This window comes from Melanerpes formicivorus, unplaced genomic scaffold (genome assembly GCF_026170545.1).
Source record: "Melanerpes formicivorus ecotype bairdi unplaced genomic scaffold, bMelFor1.0.p_v2 SCAF_364, whole genome shotgun sequence".
NCBI lineage: Eukaryota > Metazoa > Chordata > Aves > Piciformes > Picidae > Melanerpes > Melanerpes formicivorus.
The window spans coordinates 145,010-168,926 of NW_027142716.1; the positions used below are offsets into that span (position 1 = coordinate 145,010).

Below are 23,917 nucleotides of genomic sequence, written 5' to 3' on the forward strand. Positions count from 1 at the left end.
TCCAGCTGTCCCCAGGCCAAAGCCCTCCTGGTGGCACCCAAAGCTTGAGCCACCTCCAGCTGTCCCCAGGCCAAAGCCCTCCTGGTGGCACCCAAAGGCTCAGCCACCTCCAGCAGTCCCCAGGCCAAAGCCCTCCTGGTGGCACCCAAAGGCTCAGCCACCTCCAGCTGTCCCCAGGCCAAAGCTCTCCTGGTGGCACCCAAAGGCTCAGCCACCTCCAGCTGTCCCCAGGCCAAAGCTCTGCTGGTGGCACCCAAAGGCTCAGCCACCTCCAGCTGTCCCCAGGCCAAAGCTCTCCTGGTGGCACCCAAAGGCTCAGCCACCTCCAGCTGTCCCCAGGCCAAAGCCCTCCTGGTGGCACCCAAAGGCTCAGCCACCTCCAGCTGTCCCCAGGCCAAAGCTCTGCTGGTGGCACCCAAAGGCTCAGCCACCTCCAGCTGTCCCCAGGCCAAAGCTCTCCTGGTGGCACCCAAAGGCTCAGCCACCTCCAGCTGTCCCCAGGCCAAAGCCCTCCTGGTGGCACCCAAAGCTTGAGCCACCTCCAGCTGTCCCCAGGCCAAAGCCCTCCTGGTGGCACCCAAAGCTTGAGCCACCTCCAGCTGTCCCCAGGCCAAAGCCCTCCTGGTGGCACCCAAAGCTTGAGCCACCTCCAGCTGTCCCCAGGCCAAAGCTCTCCTGGTGGCACCCAAAGCTTGAGCCACCTCCAGCTGTCCCCAGGCCAAAGCCCTCCTGGTGGCACCCAAAGGCTCAGCCACCTCCAGCTGTCCCCAGGCCAAAGCCCTCCTGGTGGCACCCAAAGGCTCAGCCACCTCCAGCTGTCCCCAGGCCAAAGCCCTCCTGGTGGCACCCAAAGGCTCAGCCACCTCCAGCTGTCCCCAGGCCAAAGCTCTCCTGGTGGCACCCAAAGCTTGAGCTACCACCTCCCCCTCCCCACCTGGGGTCCAGAGCCTGACAGTGGTAGCTGAGGAGGTGACCCATGGAGCTCTCCAGGTGGCCCTGGTGGCCAGGAGCTGCCAAGGATGCGGTGCAGAGGAGCTCCAGCAGCCCCCCAGCTGCCACCCAACAGCCCCAAGCAGCCCCCAGCATCCCTCAGCAGCCCCCAGCAGACTTCAAGCTACTCACAGTCAGGGGGTCAGTGGCCATGGCAGCCACACTGCTCCTCATGTCGCTCTCAGAGCCCCTCAGGGGGATCAGGGAGAGGTTCCCCAGCCTGGAGTCCTGCTGGGACCTTTGGGTCCTCACCTTGGAGCTCTCTGAGGGCCACAGGGCCCCATCGTGCTGTGGGGAGAGAAGGCAACGGCTTGGAGACCGTCCTTGGCTCACAGGGACCCCATGGAGGAGGGACCCCAACAGGAAAGGGCCTGGGAGATGTTAGGCAGTGGTGGTAGCCTGAGAGGATCCAGGGGGTGCCCAGGTGGGCAAGGAGGGCAGCAGCAGCCTGGGCTGGAGCAGCAATGGGGTGGGCAGCAGGAGCAGGGCAGGGATTGTGCCCCTGGGCTGGGCACTGGGGAGCCCACAGCTGCAAGCCTGGGGGCAGGGTTGGGACCTCCCTGCCAGGAGCACCTTGAGGGCTGGGGCAGGGCCAGAGCAGGGCAAGGAAGCTGGGGAGGGGTCTGGGGAAGGAGGAGAAGGCTGTGGAGAAGTTGTGAGGAGCAGCTGAGGGCCCTGGGGGGGTTGAGGCTGCAGCAGAGGAGGCTGAGGGGAGAGCTTGTGGCTCTCTGCAGCTCCCTGAGAGCAGCTTGCAGCCAGCTGGGGCTCAAGGGCTGCTCCTGAGGGCTGGGCCAAGAGGAGATGGCCTCAGGTTGTGGCAGGGGAGGTTGAGCTTGGCCCTGAGGAGCAATTTGTGCCCCTTGAGGGGTGCCCAGGCCTGTGGCAGGCTGCCCAGGGCAGTGGTGGAGTCTCCATGGCTGGAGGGGTTGGGAAGCTGTGGTGCTGAGGACCATGGGGTGGTGGTGCTGGGGCAGGGCTGGGGCCATGCTTGGCCTCTCTCACCTCCAAGCTCTCTTTCAGCCAAACCATTCCATGGTTTGTCTTCCTCAGCCACCTGAGTTCCCCTCCTCCCTGCTGGTTGTTGGTGTTGGGGGACCCTTGGCTACCCCCAGTGGCTTCCTGCCAGCCAAGGATGCCTCCAGGCTGGCACCCCAGGAGGTGACCTCCCCCTGGCCCTGCCACCCCTTGACCCCTGCCCTCCTCTCTTACCTGCACCTGCAGAAAGGTTGCAAACCACTCCCGGAGGTCAGCCTGGGTGTCACAGCACAGGTACCTGTGGGAGCACACAGGGGTTCACCAGCCAGGGGGGACAACGAGGGGCTGCCCAACCTGGGGGACCCCCAACCCCTGCAGGACCTCCTGGAGATGAAGATGGACCTTGGGGGGCAGAGGGGACAATGAGGTGGTGCCCATTTGGGGGACCCCCAACCCCTGCAGGACCTTCTGGAGATGGGAGATGGACCTTGAAGACCCCAGAGGTGACCAAAGGGGCCAGAGAGGTGACCAAAGGGGCCAGAGAGGTGACCAAAGGGGCCAGAGAGGTGGCCCAACCATGTTCTACCCACAGCCATCCCACTCCCCACAGCCAATGTGTCCATGGCCACCTGTCCCCCGGGGTGGGGGTGGCCCTTGGTGTCCCCCCCAGGCTCCCTCCTCACCATTGCTGCTTCTCCTGCTTCTCATTCTCGCAGCAGACAGTGAAGCCCCAGCTGGCAGGGGACAAGGGGAAGGTCAAGGTCACACCAGGTCACACCAAAGTCACACCCCAGTGGTCACACCCCCACACACACTCCAGCACTGTGAGGCTGCTCTGACATCTGGTGGCCAACGCTGGGCCTGTCCTCATCCCTGTCCCCACCCTCATCTCCATCCCTGTCCCCATCCCTGTCCCCATCCTCATCCCCATCCCTGTCCCCATCCCTGTCCCCATCCTCATCTCCATCCCTGTCCCCATCCTCATCCCCATCCCTGTCCCCAACCCCATCTCCATCCCTGTCCCCATCCTCATCTCCATCCCTGTCCCCATCCTCATCCCCATCCCTGTCCCCAACCCCATCCCCATCCCTGTCCCCATCCTCATCCCCATCCCTGTCCCCAACCCCATCCCCATCCCTGTCCCCAACCCCATCTCCATCCCTGTCCCCATCCCCATCTCCATCCCTGTCCCCATCCTCATCCCCATCCCTGTCCCCAACCCCATCCCCATCCCTGTCCCCACCCTCATCCCCATCCCTGTCCCCAACCCCATCTCCATCCCTGTCCCCAACCCCATCCCCATCCCTGTCCCCATCCTCATCTCCATCCCTGTCCCCAACTCCATCTCCATTCCTGTCCCCATCTTCATCTCCATCCCTGTCTCCAACCCAGTCTCCATCCCTGTCCCCATCCTCATACTCATCCCTGTCCCCATCCTCATCCCCATCCTTGTCCCTCTCCCTGTCCCCATTCTCATCTCTATCCCTGTCCCCACCTTCATCTCCATCCCTGTCCCCATCCCTGTCCCCATTCTCATCTCTATCCCTGTCCCCACCTTCATCTCCATCCCTGTCCCCACCTTCATCTCCATCCCTGTCCCCATCCCTGTCCCCATTCTCATCTCTATCCCTGTCCCCACCTTCATCTCCATCCCTGTCCCCACCTTCATCTCCATCCCTGTCCCCACCTTCATCTCCATCCCTGTCCTCATCCCTGTCCCCACCTTCATCTCCATCCCTGTCCCTCTCCCTGTTCCCATTCCCATCTCCGTCCCTGTCCCCATCCATGTCCCCATCACCATCTCAATCCATCTCCATCCCCATCCCCATCCTTTGGTCCATCTCCATCCCTGTCCCCACCTCACCCCTGTCCCCACCTCCATCTCTCAATCCACCTCCCTCCTCCTCCCTATCCTTATCCCTGTCACCATCACCACCTTGTCCATCTCCATCCCCACCCCACCCCTGTCCCCACCTCCACCTCTCAGTGCAGCTCCCTCCCTGTCCCCTCCCCCTGCCGCTCCCCGCCGCGGCGCCGTCCCCGCCCCCGCCCGAGCCCGGGGCCGCGGCTCACCAGGTCGGGGGCCGCAGCTTCCTCTTGATGCCGAGGTAGACCCTGAGGCTCCGCACCGGCCACTCCCGCTCCGGCTTGTGGCTCTGCGGGGGGAGGGAAGCCACCGGCCCACGGTTGGGGGCTGCGGGGCCACCACCAGAGCCTCTGCAGGCAGGGCCGGGGGCGGGCAGGGCAGGCAGGAAGGGCAAAGGGAGGGCAGGGCTGTGCAGGGAGTGCAAGGGGAGGGCAGGGAGGGGGAGGGCAGTGCAGGGAGGGCAAGGGGAGGGCAAGGGGAGGGCAAGGGGAGGGCAAGGGGAGGGCAGGGAGGGGCAGGGCAGTGCAGGGAGGGCAAGGGGAGGGCAAGGGGAGGGCAGGGAGGGGCAGGGCAGTGCAGGGAGGGCAAGGGGAGGGCAGGGAGGGGCAGGGCAGTGCAGGGGGGGCAAGGGGAGGGCAGGGAGGGGCAGGGCTGTGCAGGCAGGAGCAGGGCAGTGCTGGCAGGGCCAGGGCAGGGTGGGAAGGGCCAGGGGCTGGCAGGGAGGGTCAGGGCTGTGCAGGCAGGGCCAGGGGCAGGCAGGGAGGGTCAGGGCAGTGCAGACAGGAGCAGGGGCAGGCAGGGAGGGTCAGGGCAGTGCAGGCAGGAGCAGGGCTGTGCAGGCAGGGCCAGGGGAGGGCAGGGAGGGGCAGGGCTGTGCAGGCAGGGCCAGGGGAGGGCAGGGAGGGTCAGGGCTGTGCAGGCAGGGAAGGGGAGGGCAGAGCAGGGCAGGGGCGGGCAGGGAGGGTCAGGGCAGTGCAGGCAGGGCCAGGGAGGGTCAGAGCAGTGCAGGCAGAAGCAGGGCAGTGCAGGCAGGGGCAGGGCAGTGCAGGCAGGGGCAGGGTCGGACAGGGAGGGTCAGGGCAGTGCAGGCAGGAGCAGGGCTGTGTAGGCAGGGCAAGGGGAGGGCAGGGAGGGTCAGGGCAGTGCAGGCAGGAGCAGGGCAGGGCCCGGGACAGGGCCCGGGGCAGGGCCCGGGGCAGGGCTCACCCGCACTTCCTTGTAGAGGCGCAGGCAGGAGCGGCTGAGGATGAAGTATCGATCGTGGAAGCCGGTGCTGAGCCCCAGCCCCAGCAGGTTCCTCTCCTCCCGGAACTTCATCATCCCGTGCTTGCAGTCTCCCACCCTGCTGGCTGCGGGCACGGCGCTCAGCTCCCCACGCTGCCCCCACCCCCACACTCTGCCCCCGCCCCCGGGGCTCAGGACCCCGCCCCAGGGAGGGTGCAGCCGGACCCCATCCCACAGGCTGGGAGGAACGGTACAGCTCATTCCCAGCCCTTTCCTGTCTGCATCCCTGTTCCCTGGCACAATCTCCGTCCCCATCTTCACCCCCTCCCCATCTCCATCATCCCCATTCCTTGACACCATCTCCATTCCCATCCCATCTCTATCGTCATCCTATCTCCATCCCATCTCCATTCCCCTTCTATCTCTATCCTCATCCTATCTCCATCCTATCTCCATCCCATCTCCATTCCCATCCCATCTCTATCCTCATCCCATCTCCATCCCATCTCCATTCCCCTTCTATCTCTATCCTCATCCTATCTCCATCCTATCTCCATCCCATCTCCATTCCCATCCCATCTCTATCCTCATCCCATCTCCATCCCATCTCCATTCCCCTTCCATCTCTATCCTCATCCTATCTCCATCCCCATTCCATCCCAACCCAATCCATCCCCATTGCATCTCTATCCTCATCCTATCTCCATCCTAACCCATTGCCATCCCATCCCATTCCCTCTCCTTCCCATCCCACCACATCCCATCTCATCCCATATCTGTCCCCATTCTATTTCTATCCTAACCCATCCCACCACATCCCATCCCACTCAACCCATCCCACCACATCCCATCCCATCTCTGTCCCCATCCTATTTCCATCCCATCCCACCCAACCCATCCCACACCTCCTCCCACCACAACCTATCCCACCACATCCCACCCCCATCCCACCACATCCCATCCCATCCTACCCCACCCCATCTCACTCAACCCATCCCACCCATCCTACCCCACCCACCTCACCCCATCCCACCCCCCCTAGTCTAGCCCATCCCACCCCATTCACCCCATTCCACCCCACCCCAGGGCACCCCATGCTGTGCCTGCCCTGCTCACCGAGGTACAGCAGCATGCCCTCCATGGCCGCCTGCTTCTTCACCACCAGGTAGCTGTCGGTGCCCAGGCAGTGCAGGATGGGCAGAACCTTCTCTGAGTAGTGCAGGGGGCGCTCTGGGGGGGCCATGGTGACAGGAGGGGCTCAGGCAGCACCCCTGGCACCTGCCACCCCCACCCTGGCACCCGCCACACACCCCCACAGTGGGGTCAGGCTTGGCTCCTGAAGGTCTCCCAAGGTCTTGCTTCTCCCTCCCATCTCTAGGTCACTGCATCCACTGCATGCTGCTGCTCCACATCCAGCTCCATCCCCATCTGTCTCCATCCCCACACATCCATCTATCTCCACCCTCATCTCCATCTTCACATCATCTATCTCCAGCATCTCCATCCTCATCTCCATTCCCACTGCCATATCAGTCCCCATCTCAACCTCCATCTCCATCCCCATCTCCACCTCCACCCCCACTTCCATTCCCATCTCCACCTCCACCTCCATTCCCACTTCCATATTCATTCCCATCTTCACCTCCATTCCCATCTATCTCCATCATCTCCATCCCCACCTCCACCTCCATTTCCACCTCCATCCCCATCTCCACCTCCATCCCCACCTCCACCTCGATTCTCACCTCCATCCCCACACCTCCACCCCCATCTCCATCTCTACCTCCACCTCCATCCCCATTCCAACTTCCATTCTATCTCCATCATCTTCATCTTCCATCTATCTCCATCATCTCCATTCCCATCTCCACTTCCATTCCCACCTCCACCTCCACTCCCACCTCCATTCCCACCTCCATCCCCACTTCCATTCCCACCTCCACCTCCATTCTCCACCTCCACCCCCACCTCCACCCCCATTCTCATCCCTACCTCCACCTCCACTTCCATCTCCACCTCCATCTCCATCTCCACCTCCATTCCCACTTCCAATCCCACTTCCACCTCCAATCCCACCTCCATCCCTACCTCCAACTCCACTTCCATCCCCATCTCCACCTCCATTCCCACTTCCACCTCCATCCCCACTTCCATTCCCATCTCCACCTCCATTCTCCACCTCCACCCCCACCTCCATCCCCATTCTCATCTCCACCTCCGTCTCCAGCTCCACCTCCACCCCTCTCCATCTCCATCTCATCTCCACTGCCATCCCCACCTCCAGCCCTGTGGAGCTCCCCACCTGCCTCCTCCCTCTCGTTGACCTCGAAGCAGCTCCAGTAGTCCTTCTCCTTCACCACCACTTTCCTCCTGTCCAGGATCTCCAGGGTCAGCTCCTCGGCTGTCATCGTGGCCGGGATCTGGCAGGGAGCAGCGCTGGGGTGGAGCCCACCTCTGGCAGCCCCCTGCCCACCCCTCTGTGTCACCTCACAACCTCCCTCCCCAGGCCACCAGAGAGCTGTGGACCCTCAGGGAGGCCTCTTCCCCTCCACAGCCCCCAGCCCCACCGCTCACCTTGATGTGCTGCTCCGCCTCTGTCTTCTTCTCCTCCAGGTAGACAGTGCAGATGAAGTCCCCTGCTTGCTGGAGACCCAACAAGAGAGCCCTTCCACCACCCAGCATGGACAAGCCCCCCCACCTCCTGCATCTCCAGGAGGTGCTGGAGCAGGGGCTGAGCTCTCCATGCCAAAAGGGTGGTGCCCAGGCAAGGTGCCCCCAGGCCGGGACCCACCTGCGTCCCACTGGAGGCTGCCTCCCGCAGCTTCATGATGGCCATGATCTCATCCTGCTGCTTCTTCATCTCTTGCTCGTTGACCTGCGGAGGAAGAGGAGCCCAGGGAGCCATCAGGGGTTGACCAGGCCACCCTTGAGCTTCCCCACAGGAGCTCAGGGGCCTCTGCTGCCTTGCCAGGTGGTGCCAGCACCTCCGGGCTTGGGGCTCCCCAGGGCTTGGCGAGGACGTGGAGCCCCCTCCTCCCCGAAGCAAGGAGATGTCTTCAGGCAGAGCATCTCCAGCTTTCTCCCCCTTCCCCTTCCCCTTCCCCCTCCCCTGGGAGCTGTCCACACCCCAGCTTGAGGCAGGGCTGGAGGTGGGGGAGAGCCTACGTTGAAGATGTTCACGTAGTGGCTGATGAGGTCCTCCACCACCCGGCCTGCCTTGTAGTCCTTCCCATCAGTCTGGAAGAGCGTGGGCCCAAACACTATGGCCAGGTTGTGTGTGGTCATCTGGTTCTCCCCAGAGAAGAGCTGGACCCTGGCAGGAACCCCAGCATCAGAACCTCCTCCTCCTCAGCCTCAGCCCAGCCCAGGAGCACAGCTTGACCCCCAAGTCCCTCTCTCCCTTCCTTGCATGGGAGGGGGATGGAGGGATGAGGGCTCTCCTCCAGGAGATGTGGGGGTGATGCCCCACAGGAGCTCAGAGAGGTGCTGGCAGGGCCCTGCCACCCCTCTGCTACCTGAAGAGGTGGTTGATGAGAGCCTTCAGCGTGGCCCTGTTGACTGTGGGGAGGGCGTCCAGGAGCCGCCGGTACTCCCTGATCTTCTCCTCCTCATCCTCCAGTGCTGGCAGAAGGTGATGAAGGAGCATGGAAGGCTCTGATTGAGACCCATGGACCCACCAGCCCAGCCCCACACCCTGCTGTGCCCACTGTGGGCATGGAGCATCCCTTGGGCCAGAGCATCTCAGCTCCATGGGGCTGGAGCATCCCATGGTCCGCAGCATCCCAGCTCCATAGGTGCAGAGCACCCTAGCTCCACAGCTCCAGAGCACCCCAGCTCCATGGAACCAGAACATCCCACAGGCAGGAGCATCCCAGCTGCACAGGGCTGAAGCATCCCAGCTCCACAGCACCATGGTTTGTGTCTGTTTAGCTCCTCGGTGCTTCCATCCATCCATCCCCATCCACCTATCTCCATCCACCCATTTCCATCCACCTATCCATCTCCATCCATCCATCTCCATCCACCCATTTCCATCCACCTATCCATCTCCATCCATCCATCTCCATCCACCCACTTCCATCCACCTATCCATCTCCATCCATCCATCTCCATCCACCCATTTCCATCCACCTATCCATCTCCATCCATGCATCTCCACCCACCCATCCATCTCCATTCATCCATCTCCATCCATCCACCCATCTCCATCTACCCATTTCCTTCCATCCATCCACCCATTCATCTCCACCCATCCACCTCCATCCATCCATCCCCATCCATCCCTCTCTACCCCCCCATTTCCATCCATCCATCCATCCATATCCATCCATCTCCATCCATCCATCCATCTCCATCCACCTATCTCCATCCATCCATCCATCCATCCATCCACCCATCCATCCATCTCCATCCATCTCCATCCATCCATCCATCCATCCACCCATCCATCCATCTCCATCCATCCACCCATCCATCCATCTCCATCCAACTCCATCCATCCATCTCCATCCACCCATCTCCATCCATCCCTCTCCACCCACCCATCTCCATCCACCCATTTCCATCCACCTATCCATCTCCATCCACCCATCTCCATCCATCTCCACCCACCCATTTCCATCCATCCATCTCCATCCATCCATCCATCTCCTTCCATCCATCTCCATCCACCCATCCACCTCCATCCATCCCTCTCCTTCCATCCATCCATCTCCATCTACCCATCCACCTCCATCCATCCATCCATCCACCCATCCATCACCATCCATCCATCCACCCATCCATCCACCCATCTCCATCCATGTCCATCCATCCACCCACCCATCTCCATCCATCTCCATCCATCCACCCATCTCCATCCATCCATCTCCATTCACCCATCCACCCATCTCCATCCACCCACCCATCTCCATCCACCCACCCATCTCCATCCATCTCCATCCTCCCAATTCCATCCATCTCCATCCACCCATCCATCCACCCATCCATCCATCTCCATCCATCCATCTCCATCCACCCATCTCCATCCATCCACCCACCCATCCATACATACATCCATCTCCATCCACCCATCCACCCATCTCCATCCATCTCCATCCATCCACCCATCCACCCATCTCCATCCATCTCCATCCATCCACCCATCCATCCATCTCCATCCATCCATCCATCCACCCACCCATCCATCTCCATCCACCCATCCATCCACCCACCCATCCATCTCCATCCACCCATCCATCCATCTCCATCCATCCATCCACCCACCCATCCATCTCCACCCATCCATCTCCTCACCTCCACCCACCCATCCATCTCCATCCATCCACCTCCATCCACCCTCCCCCACCGCAGCATCCCCAGGGGGACACTCACTGCTGGTCCTCAGCCAGTGCTGGCCCCAGTGGGAGGTGAAGAGGCCCTGGGGCAGGTCCCTGAAGAACCTCTTGAGGGTGTTGGCGACGTCGTCCAGCTGCTGCTCGCCCTCCCGCAGCCGCAGCCCGCGGGCGTCCCTGCGCAGCAGCTGCAGCAGGGTGGTGGTCTTGGAGTTCTGCCCGCTCTTGCGGTAGATGCCCTCAGATGTCAGCCCTGGGGGGTTGGAGGGGGGCAGCTCAGCAGCTGAGGACACCTCCCCCCCGCCAAGGGCACAGCCAACCACCCCCTGGCCGCCCGCCCCAGGGATGCCCGAGGAGGAGCTGCCCACCCGGGACCCCCCGAGGAGGTGTGGGGTGGAGACAGAGCTCTGCCCCAGCTGGAGGGCTCTCAGGGGAGGGAGGGCTATGAGGGACACTTGGGCAACATCTTCGTCACAGAGCTGGAGGAAGGCTCAGAGGGGACCCTCAGACAGTTTGCTGCTGGCACCCAGCTGGCAGCAGTGGGCACAGCCCTCAGGCTGTGCTGGCAGTGCCAGGGAGCCCTGGGCAGGAAGCTGCTGAAGGCCAAGCAGGGCAAGGGCAGGGTCCTGCCCCTGGGCAGGGACAACCTCCTGCAGCAGCACAGCCCAGGGGGGAGCTGCTGGGGAGCAGCTGCCAGGACAAGGAGCTGGGGTGGGCACAAGGAGGTGCCCAGCAGCCAGCAAGGTGCCCTGGGGGAGGCCAAAGGTGCCCTGGGGCGCATGGAGCAGAGTGTGGGCAGCAGCAGGGGCAGGGAGGTTCTGCTGCCCCTCTGCTCTGCCCTGGGGAGGCCACAGCTGCAGGGCTGGGGGGCAAGAGGCTGGGGCTGGCATCTGCTGAGGGGTGCCCAGGGCTCAAGAGGCACCAAGGGGCAGGCAGGAGGTGCCAGCAGGAGCAACTTCTTTGGGGTGAGGCTGCTGGAGAGGCCTGGAGCAGGCTGCCCAGAGAGGTTGTGGAGAGCTTCCAACCCCCCCTGGTGCCATGGTGCCCCTGGGCAAGCTGCTGGGGGTGCCCTGCTGCCTGGGTGGGCTCCATCCAGGGGTCCCTTCCCACCACCTCCAGGCTGGCATTCCAGGATTCTGGAAGCTCATGGTGTGTTTGTCCCCCCCAGGTGCAGCTGGGCTCTGGCTGGGAGGGGACAGGAGCTGGGCAGCAGTTGTTGGCAGCCTGCTGGCAGGAGGAGGTCTTGGGGGGGGAGCCCAGGAGGGGCTCCTGGTGCCCAGAGAGGGCTGGGGCAGGGCTGGCAGGGGCAGGATGTGGAGCCCTGCTCCCTTCCCAAGGCATTGTGGCAAGGCCAGCCGGCGCCTGGCTCCACAGCTCCCTTCCCACCGCCAGGCTGGGGCTGTGCCAGCGCTGCTGGGTCTCCAGCCACGGCGGGGAGCCAAGGGCCACGCTCTGGTGCCCAGCAGCACCCAGGTGCCCCCAGGGGCCACCTACCACACTGGGTGATGTAGTCGATGCAGCGATCCACCAGCAAGGGCACGTTGGCCTCGGTCAGCTGCTGCTCCGCCAAGGAGTCCCCAGAGCCCCCTGCTGCCTTCTGGATGGCCTGCACCCAGCCCAGGAAGTCCAACTTCCTCTCCCCCTGGATGTACAAAGTCCTGCCAGCAAGAGGCACCTCAGTGCAGGACCACCCCCACCCCCCAAACCCCACCCAGACCACCCCAGGAAGCTCAGCCCCAGGCCTCTGCTGGGGGTCTCAGATCATCCTGGGAAGGTGGGGTCTTGGGGAGGGGTGGGAGAATTGGCTGGAGGGGGTCTGGAGCCCCCCAAGCCTCTCCTCTTACCTTCTCCTCTCCACCAGCACCAGCACCTCGTTGTCTCCTTGGATGGCTGGAAGAGGAAGGCAGAGAACTCATCATCATCGAGGTGGGGGGTCCCAGGTCCCCTCCCCTCCACCCCCCCTGCCATGGCGAGGGCTGAGCCAGCAGCAGCTCCACTGCCAGCCCAACTGGAGACTGCCTGGGGGGAGAAGAGGATGGAGAGGAGGAAGAGTGGCTGCAACCCAGGGAGTGAAGAAGATGAAGGAGAGGAGGAAGAGTGGCTGCAACCCAGGGAGTGAGGAAGATGATGGAGAGGAGGAAGAGTGGCAGCAACCCAGGAAGTGAGGAAGATGATGGAGAGGAGGAACCTGGGTGCCCAGTCCTGGATGCCCCTGCCCTGAGTGCCCTTCCCTCTGTGCCCCTGCCCTGGGTGTCCTACCCGCTGTGCCCCTCCCTCTGTGCCTGTGCCTCTGCCTCTGTGCCCTACCCTGGGTGCCCTTCCCTCTGTGCCCCTGCCCTGGGTGCCCTTCCCTTTGTGCCCCTCCCCTGGGTGCCCTTCCCTCTGTGCCCTTCCCTCTGTGCCCTACCCTGGGTGCCCTTCCCTCTGTGCCCTTCCCTGTGTGTCCTTCCCTCTGTGCCCCTGCCCTGGGTGCCCTTCCCTCTGTGCCCTGCCCTGGGTGCCCTTCCCTGTGTGTCCTCCCCTCTGTGCCCCTGCCCTGGGTGCCCTTCCCCCTGTGCCCCTTCCCTCTGTGCCCTGCCCTGTGTGCCCTTCCTTCTGTGCCCCTGCCCTGTGTGCCCTTCCTTCTGTGCCCCTGTCCTGTGTGTCCTTCCCTCTGCGCCCCTGCCCTGGGTGCCCTTCCCTCTGTGCCCTGCCCTGGGTGCCCTTCCCTGTGTGTCCTTCCCTCTGTGCCCCTGCCCTGGGTGCCCTTCCCTCTGTGCCTCACCCTGGGTGCCCTTCCCTCTGTGCCCTGCCCTGTTTGTCCTTCCCTCTGTGCCCCTGCCCTGGATGCCTGCTCTGGGTGCCCTGTCCTGTGTGCCCTGCCCTGGGGTGCCCTGCCCTGCGTGCACCAGGCCGAGGTGGCCGTGACTCACATAGCTCCTGCAGCTTGCGCAGCTGCAGCGGTTCCTGCCTCTCCCGGTCCCGGGGGCAGAGGTGGAGCTCGGAGCCCGCCAGGGCAAACCAACCCTCCCTGGCCTGCTCCAGGTCCAGGCCTCCCTTGTAGTGCAGGCGGCCCAGGCGCTGGAAGTCCACAGCCAGCAGCTCCTCTGCGCTGGGCGGGAGGAAGCCCTGGGGCCGGGGGGAGAGGGAAAGGAATCCTCAGTGCCAGCTGCCCCCCAGCAGTACCCGGGGCCACCCAGCTGCCCCCCAGAAGAACCCAGGGAGCACCCAGCTGCCCCCCAGCAGCCCTGGGGAGCACCCAGCTGCCCCCCAGCAGCCCCAAGGGGTACACGGCTGCCCCCCAGCAGCACCCAGGGAGCACCCAGCTGCCCCCCAGCAGCCCCAAGGGGTACACGGCTGCCCCCCAGCAGCACCCAGGGAGCACCCAGCTGCCCCCCAGCAGCCCCAAGGGGTACACGGCTGCCCCCCAGCAGCACCCAGGGAGCACCCAGCTGCCCCCCAGCAGCCCCAAGGGGTACACGGCTGCCCCCCAGCAGCACCCAGGGAGCACCCAGCTGCCCCCCAGCAGCCCCAAGGGGTACACGGCTGCCCCCCAGCAGCACCCAGGGAGCACCCAGCAGCCCCAGGGGGCACTCAGCTGCACCCCAGCAGCCCCAGGGAGCACCCAGCTGCCCCCCAGCAGCCCCAAGGGGTACACGGCTGCCCCCCAGCAGCCCTGGCGAGCACCCAGCTGCCCCCAGCAGCACCCGGGGGTACACGGCTGCCCCGCAGCAGCCCCAAGGGGTACACGGCTGCCCCCCAGCAGCACCCAGGGAGCACCCAGCAGCCCCAGGGGGCACTCAGCTGCCCCCCAGCAGCCCCAGGGAGCACCCAGCTGCCCCCCAGCAGGCCTCGGGCAGACATCCAGCTGCCCCCCAGCAGCCCCGGGGGCTTACCCCAGGGCAGCACCTCCTACCTTGGCTATGGAGTGCAGCCACTCCCGGGCGGCCTCGGGGCTCTCCAGCCCGAAGAGGTAGAGCCTCTCCGACTCGGTGTAGAGCTCAAAGGTGCTCTCCAGCCTGGGGGCAGAGGGAGAGAACAGCCCTAGGAGCTGGGGGGGGTGAAGGGGGCAGGGAGGAGGAGCAGGGAGGAGGAGCAGGGAGGTCACACGGGGAGGGAGAAGGTCCTGCGCCAGGATGGCTCACCCAGGGCTGGGGAGATGGCAAATGTGTGCCTGGGAGCTCTGGGGATACTATAGGGAGACTGTGGGGATGCCATGGGGGTACTGTGGGGGTACTATGGGGATAGTATAGGGATACTATGGGGATACTATGGGGAGACCATAGGGATGCTGTAGGGATGCTGTAGGGATACTATAAGGAAACTGCAGGGCTACTCTAGGGGTGCTATAGGGGTGCTATGGGAGTTCTATGGGGATAGTACAGAGATATTATGGGGATACTATGGGGATACTATAGGGTACTATGGGGATGCTATGGGGATAGTATGGGGATACTATGGGGATACTGTAGGAGTACTATGGGGATAGTATAGGGATACTATGGGGATGCTGTTGAAGTACAACAGGGGCACTATGGGGACAGTATAGGGATACTAGGGGGATACTGCAGGGGTACTATGGGGATAGTATAGGGATACTATGGGGAAACTGTAAGGATGCTGTTGGAGTACTACAGAGATGCTATAGGGGCACTGTAGGGGTACTATAGGGATAGTATGGGGATACTATGGGGATAGTATAGGAATACTATAGGGATGCTGTTGGAGTACTACAGGGATGCTATAGGGGCACTATGGGGACAGTATAGGGATACTAGGGGGATGCTGTAGGGGTACTATGGGGATAGTATAGGGGTACTATGGGGAGACTGTAGGGATGCTGTTGGAGTACTACAGGGATGCTATAGGGGCACTATGGGGACAGTATAGGGATACTAGGGGGATGCTGTAGGGGTACTATGGGGATAGTATAGGGGTACTATGGGGAGACTGTAGGGATGCTGTTGGAGTACTACAGGGATGCTATAGGGGCACTATGGGAGTACTATAGGGATAGTATGGGGATACTACAGGGATGCTGTAGGAGTACTGTAGGAATAGTATAGAGGTATTATGGGGATACTATAGGGACACTGTGGGGATATTATGGAGCTAGTATAGGGATACTATGAGGATAGTACAGGGATACTACAGGAATAGTAAAAGGATGCTGCAGGGCTGCTGCAAGGATGCTGCAGGGATAGTGTAAGGGGACACTCTAGGGACACCTCAGGCACAGCGTGGGGGCGCTGTGGAGCGCCAGGCCGGGTGCCCAGCCTTACCCGTGGGTGTTGGGGGGGTTGCTGACCAGGCAGACGATGTCCTGCAGCCTGAGCTCGCCGTTGGGCAGGGGGCTGCGCTCGCTCTCGTAGTAGCTGAGCAGCCCCTCCTGCAGCGTGCACCAGCGCCGGCTGAACTCTGCGTGCCACGGGATGGTGCTCAGCAGCGCCCCCTGGCGGTCCCCACCCCGCCCCACCCCCCCCCCCTTGGCTGCCCACCTCCGGGCCGGGTGAAGCTCCACCGCCTCCGTGGTGACTCCACCCAGCTGCTCAGCAACACTGCGGGAGCCACCCCTGAGCAGTCTCCCCACCCCCCCCTCCTCTCCCCCATCCCCTTGGTGGTCTCCCCGAGGCCCTCCCCCTACCTTCTGCGCCCTTCCTCTCGCCAATGGGCTTGGCCATGGAGGGAGTCTTGTAGAGGAAGCCATTGTGGGTGACGGAGGGCAGGGGCACCAGGTAGGGCTTCTCCTCGGGGCTGCCCACCTCCAGGCGTGGAGCCTCTGCAGAGGGGACACCTCCAGCTCGTCACCCCCCAGCTCAGAAGGACCTCCCCCCCACCACTGTCCCCCCAGGCTGTCTCCTGCATCCCTGCATCCCACATCCCAGCCGGGATGGGGCCGGGGATGCTGTGGGGAGGACTGGATCCCACCCCCGCTGAGCCTTCTCCTGCCTGGCTCCATGGAAGGAGAAGGGCAGGACCTGGTGGGGCAGTGGCTGAGAGGATGACCCAGGGGTCTGCCACCGCCTCAGTTTCCCCACTGTGCCAGGGCATCTCCCTGGTTCCTTGGGGGACCAGGCAGAGGAGGGGTGCAAGGAGACCCCTGAAGCACCCCAAGGTCACACCATGGCCTCTAGAGGTGGAGATGCCCAGGAGAATGCAAAGCTTTGTTCGACCAGCCCAGCCCAGCTCCTCCAGCCCTTCTCCACCAGCCCATCCCAGCTCCTCCAGCCCTTCTCCATCAGCTCCTCCAGCCCTTCTCCACCAGCCCAGCCTAGCACCTCCAGCCCATCCCAGCTCCTCCAGCCCAGCTCCTCCAGCCCTTCTCCACCAGCCCAGCCCAGCTCCTCCAGCCCTTCTCCACCAGCCCAGCCCAGCTCCTCCAGCCCTTCTCCACCAGCTCCTCCAGCCCTTCTCCACCAGGCCAGCCCAGCTCTTCCAGCCCTTCTCCACCAGCCCAGCCCAGCTCCTCCAGCCCTTCTCCACCAGCTCCTCCAGCCCTTCTCCACCAGCCCAGCCCAGCTCCTCCAGTCCTTCTCCCCCAGCCCAGCCCAGCTCCTCCAGCCCTTCTCCACGAGCCCATCCCAGCTCCTCCAGCCCTTCTCCACCAGCCCAGCTCCTCCAGCTCTTCTCCACCAGCCCAGCTCCTCCAGCCCTTCTCCACCAGCCCAGCCTAGCTCCTCAAGCCCAGCCCAGCTCCTCCAGCTCTTCTCCACCAGCCCAGCTCCTCCAGCCCAGCCTACCCCAGCTCCTCCAGCCCTTCTCCACCAGCCCAGCCTAGATCCTCAAGCCCAGCCCAGCTCCTCCAGCCCTTCTCCACCAGCCCAGCTCCTCCAGCCCAGCCTACCCCAGCTCCTCCAGCCCTTCTCCACCAGCCCAGCCTAGCTCCTCAAGCCCAGCCCAGCTCCTCCAGCCCTTCTCCACCAGCCCAGCCCAGCTCCACCAGCCCTTCTCCACCAGCCCAGCCCAGCTCCTCCAGCTCAGTCTAGCCTAGCCCAGCTTCCCCAGCCCTTCTACACCAGCCCAGCTTCACCAGCCCAGCTTCACAAGCCCAGCCCAGCTCCTCCAGCCCAGCTCTGCTCCATCCCAGTGCCCTGGAGATGACCTCCAGAGCCAATCCCAGCCAGATGAGCTCAGAGGTTTGGGTTTCTCCAGCCCACCAGAGTGGCCAGGAGGTCCTCACCACTCTCCCAGACCTCTTTGGTGTTGAGCCCCAACCCCCAGCCCTGGGCTGACTCCAGCTTCTGCAGGAGGGCTTTGGCCACCCAGGAGGAGCAGCTCCAGCACACCTTCATCCCAGCTTCCCAAGGCTGGAAGTTCACCCAGGGCTGGGGGGAGGCTTGGTTCTATGGGATCCCCCACCCCCAGAGCTGGGCTTGTGGGGGTGGGCACTGGAGATGGAGGTTTCCCAGCTGGTAGGGGGATGTCCCCTGAAGCTCTCAGAGATGCCCACAGCATGCCAGGGTGGTGCAGGAGGTCTGATGCCATCCTTCCCACTGCCATCAACCCCCAACCAGGCTGTGGACCACTGTCTCCAGCTGGCATGGAACCTCCCTCCCTGCCCCCCCCCCCAGCCCACCCCCTACCCAAGGATGCGAGGAGCACCCCAAACCCCTCCCTCCTGAGGTGCACAGAGCCTGGCAGCACCAAGCAGCTGCTCTTGGAAGCTGCAGGGCAGGGCACAGAGCTTGGAGCACGGCCACATCCCTCAGGACACAGCAGCAGCTCTGCTTCCCAGCTCCAGCAACGTCAGGGGTGGACTCAGGGCAGCCCCTGGTGGCCTGCCGGGGGGAGGTCAGCTCCTACCTGAGGTCTTGTTGTGGAGCAGGAACTCCATCTGCAGCCTCTGCCCGCTCCGCTCGGCCAGGGCCAGGGGCGTGGGGCACTCGGGGTCGCCACTGGCACAGCTGGCAGCTGCCCCGCAGAAGAGCAGGGCCTGGGTCTCGGCCAGGTCGCTGGTGGTGACAGCCACGCACAGAGCCTGTGAGAGATCCAGAGAGGGGCAAAGGGAGGCTGAAGGCTCCTCTGGAGGGTAAGGAGGGGAAAGAGGAGGAGGAGGAGGAAGCAGGGAAAGAGGGAGAGGAGGAATAGGGAAAAGAGGAAGAGGGGAAAGAGGAAGAAAGTGAGAGGAGAAGAGGAAAGAAGAAGAGGAGGGAGAGAAGGAAGAAAAAGAGCAGGATGAGGAGGAAGTAAAAGAGGAGGAAGAGGAGGAGGAAGAAGAAAAAAGTAAGAAGGAAGAGGAGGAAGAAAAAGAGGGGGAGGAAAAAGAGGGGAAGAAAGAAAAGGAAGAGGGGGAGGAAAAAGAGGGGAAAGAAAGAAAAGGAAGAGGAGGAGGAATAAAAGGGGAAAGGAAGCAAAAAGAGGAGGAAGCAAAAAAGAGGAGGAAGCAAAAAAGAGGAGGAAGCAAAAAAGAGGAGGAAGAAAAAAGAGGAGGAAGAAAAAAAGAGGAGAAAGAAAAAAGAGGAGGAAGAAAAAAGAGGAGGAAGAAAAAAAGAGGAGGAAGGAAAAAAGAGGAGGAAGGAAAAAAGAGGAGGAAGAAAAAAAGAGGAGGAAGAAAAAAAGAGGAGGAAGGAAAAAGAGGAGGAAGGAAAAAGAGGAGGAAGAGGAGAACCTGAGGCGACAGGAGCCGGGCGGGAGCGCGGCGGAGCTGCCGCCCCCCGGGCAGGACAAAAGCGGCCGGGCCGGGGCCGGGGCCGGGGGGCCGGGGCCGGGGCCGGGGCCGGGAGGGGGTGTGTGGAAGAAGCCCAAAAAAGAGTCGGGAATGGGGCGGCGAATCCCTGCTGGAGCCGGGATGAGGTCATCGGGCAGCGGGCGGGACCGCTCCGCCGCCGCAGCGACACAAACAAGGGCCGGGGCAGGGTTCCGGCCGCCCCCCGTAGCAGCCCCCCCCAGCCTGCCCCCCGCGGCAGCCCCGCCGGAGGGGGCTGGAGAACTGGGAGCGCGGATGGGTGGGATGGGTGAAGGAGTAGGGGTGCTGGGTGACCTCCCCCCCGCCTCCACCCGATCGTTTTGGGGAGGTTTATCCCATGGGATCAGAGCTCCTGGATGTCCTGGAAGGTGGGGAGGGGTTGGATGGGATGATCCTAAAGGAGGAAATCCCAATCCAGCACTGGGATCAGGAATGGGTGAGCTGGGTGAGGGGTTAGGGGTGCTGGGTGAACCCCCTCCCCCAGCACTGTGGGGAGCTTGAGGAGCTTCATCCCATGGGATCAGAGCTCCTGGAAGCTGGGAAGGGGTTGGATGTGATGATCCCAAAGGTCTCTTCCAACCACCCCCAGGAGCCACAGCTCCAGGTGAGGTTCCAGGAGCCCCAGTTCAGGCCAGTGCTGGACCCCAACACCACTTCCAGGTGGGATGAGGGGGGCACACCCCACCTCAGACTGGGGTCTCCAGCCTGGAAATGAAGTTGGTTGTGGTCCAGCCCAGAGCTGAGGCTCAGCCCTTCGGGGTTGGAGGCTCCTGGAGACCCTCAGGCTTCATCGGGGGGGGAAGGGGCACAGTGGGGATGTGGGGTGGGAAATGGGGGCTAGGGTGACACAGGCAGGGGGATGGGAAGGGGTGGGGGAACCATCCAGCCTCATCCAGCACCATCCAACTTCCACCCAACCCAATCCCATCCAGCACCATCCAACCCAATCCCATCTAGCACCATCCAACCCAATCCCATCTAGCCTCATCCAACTCCATCCAGCCTCATGCAAACCCATCCAACCCTCCATCCAATCCAACCCAGCCCCATCCAGCCTCATCCAACCCCATCCAACCTTCCATCCAATCCAACCCAACCCCATCCAGCCTCATCCAACCAAATCCCATCCAGCCTCATCCAAACCCATCCAACCCTCCATCCAATCCAAATCCATCCAGCCTCATCCAACCCAATCCAGAACCATCCAACCCAATCCCATCCAGCCTCATGCAAACCCATCCAACCAATCCAATCCAACTTCATCCAGCCTCATCCAACCCCATCCAGCACCATCCAACCCAATCCAACCTCCATCCAACCTCCATCCAGCACCATCCAACCTCCACCCAGCACCATCCAACCTCCACCCCAGAACACCCTCAGGAGCCAAGTTCAGCTCCACTTAGCACCCAGGTGGGACCCTCAAGAGGAGGATGATGATGGTGGAGGAGACCCCTGACCCTGTTGAGCTCCTCCTGGTTGCCAAAGAGGGGGTGGTACCGCCGGTATTTGCCCTGCCGGTACTTGGCGCTGAGGAAACGTCTCCGCTCCTGGCTGCTGCTGCTGGGGCTGATGGCTTCGCTGGGAGGGACGTTGGCAGCCCAGAACTGGTTGGCCACGGCGTTGCCAAGATGGTGGAAGAGCTGTGGAAGACAAGGGGAGGTTGGGGAGGTGGTGCCAGGAGGGTGAAGAGTGGTTGAGGTTGGGGAGGTGGTGCCAGGAGGGTGAAGAGTGGTTGAGGTTGGGGAGGTGGTGCCAGGAGGGTGAAGAGTGGTTGAGGTTGGGGAGGTGAAGGGTGGCTGAGCTTGGGAGGGTGAAGAGTGGCTGAGCTTGGGAGGGTGAAGGGTGGTTGAGGTTGGTGAGGTGGTGCCAGGAGGGTGAAGAGTGCTTGAGGTTGGGAGGATGAAGAGTGATTGAGGTTGGTGAGGTGGTGCCAGGACGGTGAAGGGTGGCTGAGGTTGGGAGGGTGGTGCCAGGAGGATGAAGAGTGGTAGAGGTTGGGAGGATGAAGAGTGGTTGAGGTTGGGAGAGTGGTGCCAGGAGGATGAAGAGTGGTAGAGGTTGGGAGGATGAAGAGTGGTAGAGGTTGGGAGGGTGAAGGGTGGCTGAGCTTGGGAGGGTAAAGGGTTGGTGAGGTGGTGTCAGGAGGGTGAAGAGTGGTTGAGGTTGGGAGGATGAAGAGTGGTTGAGGTTGGTGAGGTGGTGCCAGGAGGGTGAAGAGCGGTTTGGCATAACTGGGGGCCCGGTGGGCATGGTCCTAGAAAGTCTCTGTTGGGGTGGGGATGGAGGAGCTGCAGAGGATGGAGGTTCAGGGGCTGGGGGGGGGTGGAGGTTGAGCAGCTGGGGGGGGTGGAGGTTGAGCAGCTGGGGGGGGTGGAGGTTGAAGAGCTGAGGAGGATGGAGGGTGAGGAGCTGAGGAGGATGGAGGGTGAGGAGCTGGGGAGGATGGAGGGTGAGGAGCTGGGGAGGATGGAGGGTGAGGAGCTGAGGAGGATGGAGGGTGAGGTGCTGGGGGGGATGGAGGTTGAGGTGCTGGGGGGGGATGGAGGGTGAGGTGCTGCTGGGGACGTCCACACGGCCCAGTGCCACCCAGGGGGTGCCTGGAGGGGTGAAGGAGGAGCAGGGCCCCTGGGTGGCCAGGCTGGAGCAGCAGCCCCCCCTCGCAGGCAGGAAGAGCTGCTCCTTGCCCAGCCCCAACTCCCACAGGAGCTTCAACCTCCAACATCTGGCAGCTTCCATCCCCAGCCCCCTCTCCTTCCCCTTCCTCCAGCCCTGGAGAGATCACATCTGGAGAGCAGCCTCCAGCTGCAGATGGGATCCATGGAGCCTCCCAGGACCCCCTCCAGGTCCTGCTGCCCCACGGCCAGCAGGCACAGCTTCAGCAGAGCCCACAGAGCCCCCCGGCAGCCCACCCCAAAGATTCTTGGGGTGCTTTAGGGTGGTTCCCAAGCAGGTTTGGGGGCGGGCAGGAGGCTCTCCCGGCGGCGGGAGGGGAGGAAGGCAGCAGCTGGAAGCGTTCTGGGGCGGAGGGAGCAGGGTGGGACAGCAGCAGGAATGTCGGATCCAGCCGGGAATGCTGGGAGAAGCTGGGGCCGGCCAAGGTCCGGGGCCGGGAACAAACCCCAGCCCCCTCCCTCCCCTCCCCACCCCAGCCCAGCGCTGCATTCCAGCCGCGGTGGTCAGACCGGTTTGGTGGAGCTGAGCCGCTCCGCGCCGCCCCCCCAGCCGCAGCCTCCACGGCCAGGGACACACAGACGCTGTCTGTCTGCAGGGCGGCGGGGGGGGCAGAGGTCACCTGGCACAGACCCCAGCGTGAGGAGTGGTGGGGAGGGACCCCTGGAGCCCACCCAGGCCAGCAGGGCACCCCCAGCAGCTTGCCCAGGGGCACCATGGCACCAGGGGGAGGTGGGAAGCTCTCCACAACCTCTCTGGGCAGCCTGCTCCAGGCCTCTCCAGCAGCCTCACCCCAAACAAGTTGCTCCTGCTGGCACCTCCTGCCTGCCCCTTGGTGCCACATGCCCCTTGGCCTGCCCCTGGGCACCCCTCAGCAGATGCCAGCCCCAGCCTCTTCCCCCCCAGCCCTGCAGCTGTGGCCTCCCCAGGGCAGAGCAGAGGGGCAGCAGAACCTCCCTGCCCCTGCTGCTGCCCACACTCTGCTCCATGCCCCCCAGGGCACCTTTGGCCTCCCCCCAGGGCATTTTGCTGACTGCTGGGCACCTCCTTGTGCCCCCCCAGCTCCTCCTCCTGGCAGCTGCTCCCCAGCAGCTCCCCCCTGGGCTGTGCTGCCCCAGGAGGTTGTCCCTGCCCAGGGGCCGGACCCTGCCCTTGCCCTGCTTGGCCTTCAGCTGCTTCCTGCCCAGGGCTCCCTGGCACTGCCAGCACAGCCTGAGGGCTGTGCCCACTGCTGCCAGCTGGGTGCCAGCAGCAAACTGGCTCAGGGTCCCCTCTGCCCTCCCCAGCATGCCTAGGTGGGTGCCAGCTGGCCACAGGTGCTGGGGATGGGAGGGTGCTGGGGGGGGAAGTCCTCTCCCTACCCAAACCACACCATAGGGCCACTGTGGGGGGCTTGGATCAGACTGCCCACACCCTGCCAGCCCCCACCCCAGAGCCCCCAGGGGCCAGCAGGGGGTCCCTGGGGCTTGGCCTTCAGCCATACCTGCAGCAGCTCCTCTGTCCACACCTTCCTGTCCAGCTTCAGGCTCCGCACCTTGGTGATGCCAGGGCCCAGCCCCCGGTGCTCCCCTGGCATGGACAGCAGGCATCAGGCACCTGCTTTGGTCTGCAGATGGCAAAGCTTCCCCCCCCAGACACCTTCACAGCCCAACCCAGGGCTAGCAGGTGCCCAGCTCCTTCTCCCCACCCCTCAAGGTGCCACCAGCATCTTGCAGGTGACCACACAGAGGCTGAGGGAGCTGCCCAGGGCCAGGAGGTGCCCAGCCCCTTTCCCCCAGCCCTGGCACCAGCACATCTGCTGTAGGTGACCACACTGAGGCTGAGGGAGCTGCCCAGGGCCAGGAGGTGCCCAGCCCTTGCCCCCAGCCCTGGTACCTGCACATCTGCTGTAGGTGACCACACTGAGGCTGAGGGAGCTGCCCAGGGCCAGGAGGTGCCCAGCCCCTTGCTCCCAGCCCTGGTACCTGCACATCTGCTGCAGGTGACCACACTGAGGCTGAGGGAGCTGCCCAGGGCCAGGAGGTGCCCAGCCCTTGCCCCCAGCCCTGGTACCTGCACATCTGCTGTAGGTGACCACACTGAGGCTGAGGGAGCTGCCCAGGGCCAGGAGGTGCCCAGCCCTTGCTCCCTTGCCTGGCACCAGCACATCTGCTGTAGGTGACCACACTGAGGCTGAGGGAGCTGCCCAGG

At 63.4% G+C, this 23,917-nt stretch overlaps 1 protein-coding gene across 1 annotated transcript in view; it reads right to left on the bottom strand.

Annotated features, from left to right (window-relative positions):
* ARAP1 (ArfGAP with RhoGAP domain, ankyrin repeat and PH domain 1) overlaps nucleotides 1-23,917 on the bottom strand; it is a 39,689-nt gene that overhangs the window by 3,546 nt on the left and 12,226 nt on the right. Inside the window, 21 exon segments of the mRNA XM_068170378.1 lie at nucleotides 1,123-1,278; nucleotides 2,200-2,263; nucleotides 2,649-2,699; nucleotides 4,039-4,121; nucleotides 5,039-5,181; nucleotides 6,173-6,286; nucleotides 7,359-7,476; nucleotides 7,631-7,699; nucleotides 7,848-7,931; nucleotides 8,222-8,369; nucleotides 8,572-8,677; nucleotides 10,430-10,642; nucleotides 11,884-12,047; nucleotides 12,234-12,279; nucleotides 13,302-13,497; nucleotides 14,285-14,387; nucleotides 15,651-15,786; nucleotides 16,013-16,147; nucleotides 18,172-18,346; nucleotides 20,515-20,697; nucleotides 23,211-23,296. Of these exon segments, the coding sequence (XP_068026479.1) occupies nucleotides 1,123-1,278; nucleotides 2,200-2,263; nucleotides 2,649-2,699; nucleotides 4,039-4,121; nucleotides 5,039-5,181; nucleotides 6,173-6,286; nucleotides 7,359-7,476; nucleotides 7,631-7,699; nucleotides 7,848-7,931; nucleotides 8,222-8,369; nucleotides 8,572-8,677; nucleotides 10,430-10,642; nucleotides 11,884-12,047; nucleotides 12,234-12,279; nucleotides 13,302-13,497; nucleotides 14,285-14,387; nucleotides 15,651-15,786; nucleotides 16,013-16,147; nucleotides 18,172-18,346; nucleotides 20,515-20,697; nucleotides 23,211-23,296 (2,573 nt within the window).